This window comes from Onychomys torridus, chromosome 11 (genome assembly GCF_903995425.1).
Source record: "Onychomys torridus chromosome 11, mOncTor1.1, whole genome shotgun sequence".
NCBI classification, from domain to species: Eukaryota; Metazoa; Chordata; class Mammalia; order Rodentia; family Cricetidae; genus Onychomys; species Onychomys torridus.
Genome location: NC_050453.1, coordinates 17,223,924 through 17,235,485, shown reverse-complemented (window position 1 = coordinate 17,235,485; position 11,562 = coordinate 17,223,924). Strand labels below are relative to the sequence as shown.

The 11,562-nt window shown below is 41.6% G+C and overlaps 1 protein-coding gene across 3 annotated transcripts in view; it reads left to right on the top strand.

The window, feature by feature from the left end:
• Window positions 1-11,562, top strand: part of Efcab2 (EF-hand calcium binding domain 2) — a 131,234-nt gene that overhangs the window by 87,842 nt on the left and 31,830 nt on the right. For all 3 annotated transcript variants that reach the window (XM_036202329.1, XM_036202330.1, XM_036202331.1), the window contains one exon: window positions 10,795-10,867. In XM_036202329.1, the coding sequence (XP_036058222.1) occupies window positions 10,795-10,867 (73 nt within the window). The remainder of the gene's footprint in view (window positions 1-10,794; window positions 10,868-11,562) is intronic.

The window sequence follows — 11,562 nt, the reverse complement described above, 5'->3', positions numbered from 1 at the left end:
GGGTTTCAGAAGCCCAAGCCAGGCACTTTTTCCCTGTTGCCTGCTGATCTGGATGTAGAATTCTCAGCTTCCTCTCCAGCACCATGTCTGCCTGTGTGCTGCCGTGCTTCCTGCCATGCTGATAATGGACTAAACCCCTGAACTGTAGCCAGCCCCAATTAGATGTTTTCCTTTATAAGAGTTGCCATGGTCATGGTGTCTCCTCACAGCAGTAGAACCCTAACTAAGATATATGGGTATAGCAATAAGTCATTAGGAATAATTTTAGTTCTATGATCATTTAGCAAAATAATGATAGTAGGTTTTCCCCAGGGTCCATCACCTATTTATTAGGTGTGGGTTCCATCTTATGTAGTGGGCCTTATACCTAATTAAAAAAAAAAAAATGATTGGTTACTTTCCTAACATTCACGCCACTATTACATAGGTGAGCATATCTTTCAGGTAGATCATTACTAACACTCAGGGTTTGTAACTGGGTAAGACTTATTTTTCTCTTCAGGTAGTGTGTATAGAATCTTCTAGCAGGATGAACACTAGCTAGTAGGGTGAATCTGAGAACCACTTAGATTTCTTCATGTTCTGTGTGCCACAAGTATGTGGTATCTTCAGCAATAGGGTCTTACCATCAAGTTGGCAATAGCTTGCAGAGTTTGGGGGAGCTTATGGGATCCCCTTTGGCCAATGACTCAAAAGATGTAACCCACTCTTGTTACTAGGGGTTTATTTGGCAACATATAATGTCTACTTGGGGTATTGTCTCTCTCATTGTGTAGTGACTGTTTAAATTCCTTTATACATGTACATGTTTTAGGAGTATTCTACAATAGTAGATTTTCATATGGCTTTTCAAGGCATTCAGTGTTAGTTGTCCACTTCACATTCCCTCCTCTGCTCTGCCCTTCCCTCCACCACCCCATATAATCCTTGTAGTTTCCTCTTTGTCTCTTCATAGCACTGTATTCCACTTCTCCTTCCTTGGAGGACACTCCCACTATGGCACTATGGCTTTCTTATTTCATACTCTTGTTTCATTTCTAATTCCTGACTCATACAGTTTTTTCTTATCACTTCTGAATTTTTTCCTTTGATGTTGGCATTTCTGTTTTGTATGTCCTGAAATTATATTTTTATTTTCTTTTGTTTTTCTGTTTTTGAGAAAGGGTCTCATGTAGCTGAGGCTGGCTTTGAACCTTCTGTGTAGGAGAGGGTCTGAGCCCCTGACTCTCCTGCTTTCTTTTCCCAAATGCTGGGATCACAGATGTGTCCCGCTTGCCTGACATTCCTCATCTCTTTTGGTGTTTTGTACGTTTCTGTTTCAGTTTTCTCCCTTGTGAAGGCCCCCTCTCTTCCAGCACAAAGGCCTAGCCTCTTTCTTGCCTGTGTTCTCTTTTCTCTGTCTTCCACCCCCGGAGCATCACTGCTCCTAAGGCTGCAGCATCAGCAGCCTGACTCCCTCCCAGCGGCCAGCGGCCCAGCTCAGCTAGAAGCCATCTGGAGCTCTGCAGTGCCCACCTGGCCCCTTCAGCTGTGTTCCCGTGTTGTTGGCACCAAAGCTTCATGAGAAGGCTTAGAGGATTGTTTAGTCTTCTGTGTCTCCAGCCTTGGGTTTTATTCAGGCCACGGGAAACCAGGGAAGCTCTGAGTCATCCAGGCGTCTGCTGTGATTGCCCTTTCCTCCCACCTCACAGACGTGGGGGACTTTCCATCCCTGCTGCTGTTCAGGATTGAACCTGGGGCCTCACACATGGAGACCTGTTGGAATCGCTTCATCTCACTTCATTACCATCTAAAGAACTATTTAGAAATACTGGCATTTAAATGCCACCCTCTTGTCCCTTCCTCATTTTCCATCTACCATCTCCTCAGCCACCCTCTGCATTGTCTTCCCTGGATTGCCACAGCTCCTCATGAGCTGCTTTCTCAGGCCATATGTCCATCTGCCATGTAGCAGGGAAGTGCTACTCATCTTCAGAGAGCCAGACCCTCCTGCTTCTCATGATACAAGCCCAGTGCTCGACTCAGCTCTCGACATAGTAGAGGCAGGAGTTCGCATGGTTGCCTTCATTGGTGTGTCTAGAGGAAGAAAGACAGATGACTCCATCCTTCCCATATACTTCTCTCCTCTCTTCAGGGAGTAACAGACAGCCCCGTGCCTGGCCTCGTGTTCACTTTCACTTGATGAAACACTGTTGTAGATCCATCCAGTGCTTCCAAGTTTTCACATCTGAGGTACAGTGTAGGAATGTTTTAATTAACATATTCATTATATAGTAAATAAATAATTGGAGTGAATAGTTGAAAAAATTGAAACATTTTTAACAATCAGATTTTCAAGCCAAAGTAATACAGTTTATATAACACAAAAGAGAAAACTGTTTTATGTGTGAGGTAAGAGTTCTGCTTTCATTTGTTGTTAATCTGGTTTTGATTTCTAAGAATCAAGTGTGCTTTTTTTAAAATTAAAATCTTTTAATTAAAAAAGATCAAACAAAAATTATGCAGGTGCCGGGCAGTGGTGGCGCACGCCTTTAATCTCAGCACTCGGGAAGCAGTGGCAGGCGGATCTCTGTGAGTTCGAGGCCAGCCTGGTCTACAAAACGAGTTTCAGGACAGGCTCCAAAGCTACACAGAGAAACCCTGTCTCAAAAAAACAAAAACAAAACAAAAAGATAAGAAAAGAAAAAAGAAAAAAATTACACAGGTATGTTGAACTGTGTGCTTTCACATGGATATGCCATTTACATATTTCATTATGCTCATCATTTTGCTGACTATTGGAGAACTGGTTGTAGATGTTGTAAGTTTTGCCTGAAAGTGTAGATTGGCTTAGTATCGTCTTAGATAAGCATAGGGCTGTTGGGTTTTTTTTTTTTTTTTTTTTTTTTTTTGTTGTTGTTTGTTTGGTTGGTTTTTTTTGTTGTTGTTGTGGGTTTTTTTTTTTTTTTTGAAACAGAGTCTTTCTATATAGTCCTGGCTGTCCTGGAACTCACCATGTAGACCAGGCTGGTCTTGAACTCACAGAGATCCTCCTGCCTCTTCCATCATGCCTGGCTTTATGTACGTGTGTGTGTGTGTGTGTGTGTGTGTGTGTGTGTGTGTGTGTGTGTGTGTTAAGATTTATTTATTTATTATGTATGCAGCATGTATGACTGCAGGCCAGAAGAGGGCACCAGATCTCATTACAGATGGTTGTGAGCCACCATGTGGTTGCCGGGAATTGAACTCAGGACCTCTGGAAGATCAGTCAGTGCTCTTAACCTCTGAGCCAACTCTCCAGCCTGTATGTGTGGTTTTTTAGTCATTTTTTTTTTTATCACAAGACGTGAGTTAACCAAATTAAAAAGAGGGAATGATTATTTAAATTAAAAAAATTTACTATTAGTCTGTGTTTACATGTACATGGAGGTGAGGGGTCACACTTTGGGAGTTGCTTTTCCTCCTTCCAGTGTGGGTTTGGGGGAATGAGCTCAGTTTGTCAGCTTGTTCGGCAAGCACTTTTACCGACCAAGTGTGCCCTTCATTGGCCTGGAGGGCGTCTTCCGTGTCATGATTCTGAGGTTTAGCCCATAGTTGTCCCATTGCTCTTCACCTGTGGCAAGGCAGTGCCAGGCAGAGCATCTTGTCAGGAAGGGGAGATGGAGGGGTCTGTTCATGTTGTGGAGACAGGAGTGACAGGAGGGGCAGAGGTCTCAGCAGACTCTTCAAAGGCACACCCCCAGTGACTTGTGTTTGTGTAAGCCATGATACATGTGTGGGGCCAAAGGACAACTTTTAAAGAATTTTTAATTTATTTTTATTTAATGTGCATTGGTGTTTTGCCATGGGTGTCAGGTCCCCTGAAACTGGAGTTACATACAGTTGTGAGCTGCCATGCAGGTGCAGGGAAATGAACCTGGGTCCTCTGGAAGAGCAGTCAGTGCTCTTAACTGCTAAGCCATCTCTCCAGCCCAAAGAACAATTTTGTGGAGTCCTCCCTTTACCTATAATGTGTAATGGCACACAGGTAAAGCCACGGAACACTTGTTGACATATAGATTAACAGAAATGGGCTGAGTTTAGTTATAACAGTTAGCTAGCAAGAAAATTGAGCCATAGGCCATGGCCATACAATTTGTAATTGATATGAGCTTCTGTGTGTTTATCTGGGTCTAAGCGGCTGCAGGACTGGGTGGGACACAGGAAAGCTTCCAGCTACATTTAGTGTCCAATGTGAGACTCAGACCTATGGCCCTTGGATTAAGAGTCCCATGCTTTGAGCTAGCCAGGCCTCAGAAACAAACCATAAACTAACACGTTTCTGAGAGAAATATTAGGAGGTATTGTAAAGAACAGTCACCAACTATCCAGATTGCACAAGAACGGTACAACAGCTGCTGATCTTTCAAAGACACCAACAGCTCTACCTTTAAAATGGTTAACAGACAATCCTGTATGGGTTCAGCAATAGCTTTTAACAACAGAGAAACTGCAGGCTTTAGAAGAGCTGGTAGAAGAACAGTTAAATGCTCAGCATATTGACAAATCAACCAGCCCTTGGAGTTCTCCTGTATTTTTATTAAAAAGAAATCTGGTAAATGGAGAATGGTAACAGACCTAAAAGCAATTAACAAGGTAATTCAGCCAATGGACTCTTTATAGTCTGGAATACCTTTGCCTACTCTCTTACCTAAAGGATGGCCTCTTATAGTTATCAATTTAAAAGACTATTTCTTCTCAATACCCTTACAAGAAAAAGACAGAGAAAGATTTGCCTTTATGGTACCTACTTATAATAATTCTCAGCCAATTAAGAGATATCAATGTAGGATTCTCCTATAAGGAATATAGCCCAACCCTGTGCCAATATTTTATACGATGGCCGTTGGAGGTAATACGTAAACAATTTCATAAATCTATAATTTATCATTACATGGATGATATTTTACTAGCTGATTAAAATGCAGATGCTTTAGAAAGAATGTTTGAAGATGTAAAGAAAATTTTGCCTTGTTGGGGATTACAAATTGCTCCTGAAAAGATACAAAGAGGAGATTCTATTAATTATTTAGGATATAAAATAGGTCTACCAAATATTAGACCTCAAAAGGTAAAAATTAGTAGAGATCAATTATGGACTTTTAATTACTTTCAAAGATTATTCAGAGACATTTTCCATCTACGAACTATATGGCGATGGCTTATGGCTCAATTTTTCTGCTAGCTAGATAGCTCTTATAACTAAACTCAGACCATTTCTATTTATCTATATGTCACCACATATATTCTGTGGCTTTACCTGTGTGCCATTACATGTGAAGAGAGGCGGGGGAGACCCCAGCCAGCCGTCCAGAGAGCAGCATGTAATGGCACATAGGTAAAGCCATGGAACACGTGGCAACCTAGATTAATAGAAATGGGCTGAGTTTAGTTATAAGAACTAGCTAGAAAATTGGGCCATAGGCCATGGCCATATAGTTAGTAATTAATATAATCCTCTGTGTGTTTATTTGGTCCGGAAAGCTTCCAGCTACAATAATGAGTTCTGAGCTAGGTTGTCAAGCTTGCACGGCAAGCACTTTTACCAGCTGATGGGCTCTTACCCAGATAGATTGTTGCAGTATTCTTCAAAATAACAGGAAAATCAGAGCACATTAAGAGGCCTTTTGTTTCTTGTATGTAAGTTTCTAAATAACACAAAGCTGGCATTTTTAAGGAGGGATAAACACAGATTCATATGGAGACTAACCTATAATGACAGTGTGGGACATAACAGTACTTAGGATTTGCATGTGTGTCCCATCTAAACAGACAGGCTCAGGTGGAGATCAGAAGCAGGGCATCTTTAGCTTCTCTGTGTGCCCTCCCTCCCAAATATAAATAAGTTCTGTGCTTCACCAGTGCATCTCTGGAGCCCCTTTTCTCTGCATCAACCTTAGAAGCTTCTTTCTCTTCACTTGTTAGGTCTGTTGCCCTCATCCTTTGCCATCTACCTTCTCCCAACTTTCAGCAGACACCCCCGTTGTCAGAGTCATTGCTTATCTCCTGCTTTCCCAGCTCCTGGGGAGAGTTAAGCAGCCTCTGAGAACTGCCTGCAGAACTCCCCACTTCTTCTTCCACTAACACCTTGACACCAAAGATGGCTCACACTTTCCCCTTGTTTTTCTTAGCTCCTCCTCACCACCCTCCCCTGGGTGTCTGCTCACCCCCAGGTCCTCTCTCTCCCATAAAGGTTTCTGTGCCTCAGACCATTTCTTGAGGTGAGAACTTCTTGGCATTCTCCCTCATTGGGTGCCCTGCTTAGCCAGTATATATATATATATATATATATATATATATATATATATATATATATATATATATATATATATATATTTAAAAGATTTATTATGTTTTATTATTTTTAATTATAATGTGTGGATGTTTGTGTCTGCATGTAGGTGTGTACACAAGAGTGCAGATGTGCTCAGAGGAGGCCAGGGGTCTCATATATTCTGGATCTGCAGCTATAGATGGTTGTGAGCTGCCTGGTATGTGTTCTGGGAACTGAACTTAGGTCCTCTGGAAGAACAGCAGATGCTCTAACCACTGCTCCATCTCTTCAGGCCCTGGGGCACTCTTCTTTTAGTGGAGCCCTTTGGCTCCCATACCTGATGTCCGTCTTCAGCTCAGATCTCGTAACTGAATGCTCGGACAGTTTCATCTCTCTGGTTGACTTTCCCCTAGTTGTAAGCTCAGAGGTTAACCTGTTCTTGTTTCATGGATGGTGGCACAAGATTTCTTGGTCAGTGACGAAGGCCTTCATTACATCACAGACAGCGTGAGCAGTGACTTGTAGTGTCGGTCACTCTTACCCTATTGGGTTCTATAGCACCCAATCTAGTGACTGCCTTACAGCAGCCGGGGCCATCAGAGAAAAGCAGAATTGCCTTGGGGAACGTTCTGCTCTATGGCCAGCAGTGGACAAGCCCGCTGTTTGTCCTGGAGGAAGGACCACCTCATCCCCCGAGGTTGCCCACTGTAAATGCATCTTTAAGAAATGGCCAGAATCTTGCATTCCTGACATAACCAGCAAGAATATTCATGCTGGAAATTCAATATAAGCTCTTTGTTTCTGTATGTCCTAGACTTGTTTCTTTGTTATTCCCTTCCCCCCTCCCCTCTCTCTCCTTTCCCCCCTCCCTCCTTTCCTCCTCCTCCTCCTACTTCTTCATCTTCATAATTCTTGTCATCTTCATCATTGTCTTCTTCCTTATTCTTTCTTCTTCGAGACAGAGTCTTAGGAATCTGAGGCCAGCCTGAGCAATGCTGTCATGAGACTTGTCTCACAACTAGAAACAAAAGCAGTTTTAGAAATGCACAGATGTACTCATTTATGGGACCCAGTGTGGCGTTTCAGTACGTAAATACAGTGTGTAGCTGGCCACATTGAAGTAAGTAAAGCCAGTTTTAAAGATCTGCTTTATGTAGTATGTGTTATTCGCATGTCTCTGTGTGTAGGGAGTTGTATACCTGTAAATGTAAGGGCCCTGTGTTGGATCCCTGGAGTTGGAGGTCTCGTCATTTGTGATCCACAAAGTGGGTCTGCTGGGAACTGAGCTCAGGTCCTCTGTAAGAGCAGTGTGAGTCCTTAGCCACTGAGCCATGTCTCCAGCCCCCTAAAGTTAATTTCAATAATACACTACACATATGTCTAAACTATTTCAACATTTAACATATCTTAAACTTATAGTTAATATTAAGTACAAGTGAGATATTTTATATTCTCTTTACACTGATTTTGAAATCTGTGTGCATGTATTCTCTGCCACATTTCAAATGTTTAAGAGCCAGACACAGTGACTGTGGTGTGGACAGTAGGAGCCTCAAGTTTCTTCACATTCCCTATGCAAGAACCATCAGGCGTTTGTCTCCTTACTTCCTGCTGTCCTTTTTGTTGTGTGAGTTAGCATGGCTTTAACTGTTCATCTTCCAGGCTGGAGTTTAAGCAGTTCTCATTATCACCGAAACCCCAGTAGGGTTGTGGAGGGGACAGTCTGAACACTCATCGAGACTTAAGTATTATCCTTGCCTTATGAAATATTTGTTCTTGTGTGCTCAGTAGCTAATCTGTAGTTTCAGTGGCATGTTTATTATATTGATGTTACCTGATTTTGTGAGATATTGTTGGAGGCTTCATAAGAGATAGTATAATCTTACAAAGTATTTCTAGTGGCCGTCATGTTCAGGTCTGCCTAGATAACCCTACCTATGGCCAAAAAAAAAAAAAAAAAAAAAAAAAAAAACCACAGGAAGACTCTGTATAAGTGTGATTTCAGTTGATGTAGTAGAGACCGTAACTAAAACCAGTGTGGGGAGGGAGGAGGGAAGCCAGGACTGTAACTCAAGTCAGAATCTGGAGGCAGGAGCTGAAGCAGAACTATGGAGGAACAGTGCTTACTGGCTTGCTCTCCATAGTCTGCTCTGCTTGTTTTCTTGTATAGACCAGGACCACCTGTCCAGGGTTGGCACCAGTCACAGTGGGCTGGGCCCTCCCACACCAGTTGTTAGTCAAGAAAATGACCCATAGACATGCCCACAGATGTTGTGGGATATTTTGATCGCATTTTGAAAATAAAGGTTGCTTTGAGTCAGAGGATGGTTTCTTTGCCCAAATGGCTAGCTTTTGCCATAAAGAAAGCAAACTCCATACGGAGGTTCTTCGATGGCCATCATCTTATTTTGAAGTAAATTGGTGCTGTCAGGAGCAGGTGGGTCTTACTGTCATGAAAAGCCTTAGGTTATTAAACATGCCATATTCTGTAGGTCTTTGAAGTGTTTGAAGACCATCTATCTATCTAAATATATCCGTGTATAACCTTGAAAACATACCTAACATGACTATGTTTGACTATTATAGATGATATTAATCTGTATTTCTTAATTATACATTATATTTTCAAATGAGCTGCATAAACATGATACTCCAAACAAGAGTAGAAACATATATACAGTATAAGAAAATTAACTTTAGATTTGTATCAATATATAAAAGTCCATACCAATGTAAAATATTTAAGACTCATTGTTGCTTTTTTAGTTTAAAAGTGGATTCAATAATCTACCCTTTATCCTACCATTTCTATATCCACCTTTTTCTTTTCAGAACGAGATCCCTAAGCTAATCTTTGTTGAGCTTTTTTCCTGACCTTTACCAATACCACACAACACCCAGACTGTTAGCTGAGGCCCTCTCTCTGGATAACTCCAGTTTGGATCAAGTTGACAAGAACCAAGTGGCACACCTTGCCTGGTGTAGTGGTGATCACTTGTCATGAGGAAGTGTGAGCAACACACTGTCTCCCTGTCTCCCTGCTGCTGGTCAGCACTCAGCACAGCCTCTAAGCAAAGAATTGAATCATTCTTACTTGAAGTGATAGTGGTTTTCCTCAGTAAAACTCACAGCAAATAAAATTCTTCTAAAATTATCCAGAATGGTAATGAAATTAAAGTGTTGAGTGAATGAATGTGAAATTTAATTAACATTCAAATATGACTTAAATTTTAGTGGAAATGTGTAATTATCTACTACAAATCCCGTCATTATTTGCAGAGAATGTTGAGTTGGATGTATTCTTTTCTTAGATTATTTGTTGGATTGAGTTTCATTGTTACGGGGAAGGAGGGAGAGAGTACCTAATATTGAGTGGCTATATTGTCCTCAGCTGAGTTTTAGATCACACTAGTATTTGACTCTCCCCATATCCCCAGATCCATTTATGTGTTTGGAGGGGGGTACTGGCTGTTTTATCTTTAGATGTATTTAGGGAGGGAACTTGTCCAGTCTAGCCAGTTATGGAGTTGTGATTTGACCCTATATAGTTTGGTGCTGAAGACCATGCTTTTAAATTCTTTGTCAATAATAGAGCCTCTATGGCAAACCTCTGGGGTAGGTAACAGCATCCTCACTATACAGATGTAGAGCCTGAGGCTCTAGTGTTCTGGAAATCCAGCTCTCAAACCAAGCAGCACACGGAGAGTTGGAGAACAAAGCTTTATTCAAGTGCAGTAGGGATGAACCAAGGCTAGTGTTTTGCAAAGTCTGGTCCCGTCCTGCAGTTTTGTACAACTTCTGCAGTTTGAGCAACAGTGTGAGGATTCCTGTCTGCATTGACCATACGAGGGTGGTCTCTGGTGCTCGTGACCACCAAAGGGATGTTTCTGTTGCAGTTTAAGTGTGTTCACAGAAGCAGGTGTTTCGGGTAGCCATTGGGACAGTCTTACTTTAGCAAATATGGCCAACTATTTCTCCAGATAGCTTTGCAAGCATTTGCTTTTTCATGATAAGAGGATGAGATTCAACCGCAGGCAGGCACAGCAAGCAGAGTGGAGTAAAACCCAGCCCAGCCTGCCTCTACTTAGTCCTGTCGCTAGCCCCCAGGCAGAACTTCTGAGGCTAGAGATAGATTGTGCGAGGCGCATATTTACATACTGAAGGTTTAATGTGTATGCTCTTTCCTTCTCCACTAGTTAAGAGGCAGGTGAAATCAGCCATCAGGTGGCGGACATCCCTTCTTCCTCCTGCCATCTTGTCCTGATCCCTTCTCTGGAGCTAGTCAGTGAAAACGTTGGTCTGTCCTGGTTCACTTGTGTGCCTGTTACTTTTCCCAGAAAGTTTCTCATACAATTGTGAGCCAATACTTGAGCAAGGCGATTTGCTATATTACTTGTGATCTGAAATAATTTAGATAGTTACTTGATAATTTATCATACACTTGCTTTTCCAGAACTTATATTCTAACACTGTTCACAACTTTTTTTTTTTTTTTCCTCTAGAGAGATTGGGACAATTATCAGGTCCCTGGGATGCTGCCCTACTGAAGGAGAGCTACATGATTTCATTGCGGAGGTGAGCAAGCGGCCAAGGAAGTGCTACTCAGCTGAGTCTAGAACTCCTTGTCATTAAAAAAAACATCTTCCACAAAGCTCAGAATCCCCTAAACTCCGGAGGGTGCTGTGTGAGAATGTTAGGACAGCCGTGCATGTTAGTCAGCCATTGGGACTTGAGAGCATTTTGATTGAGTCTTGAAGAAATGTCAACTGTTGATAGTTTTTAAATTAGTTGAAGATAGGCCAGTGAAGACAAGGAAGTCTGCCCACATGGAGAGAGACCAGTAGCAGATATGTTTAATAACAATGTTGGCTCACAGGGGATGTAGAGAGACTGCATTTTGTATTTATTTAAGGAAATAAAACTAAGTTTCAGAACACATACAGTAATAAATAGACTAATATAGAGAACATTAACCAGTCTAGAATTCTAAAAATCACTATTCATAATAATAACAAAAAGTTAACCATTATTAGTTAAAAATCCTTGATTGGCTTTCTTCTGTGGTAATAGATTCCTTGAAATGAGTAAACATTGCTGATCAGAGGAGACTGGTGTTCCTGCTTTCCTCACCCGCTAGGGAATGAGGGACAAAGATCTGATTGGCTGTTTTGGAGGGAGACAGAACAATGGGCAAATCATCGACAAGTTAACATCAAATTACTACATGGTTGTTTTTTGTTTTTGTTTTGTTTTGTTTTTTTGCCAAAGAG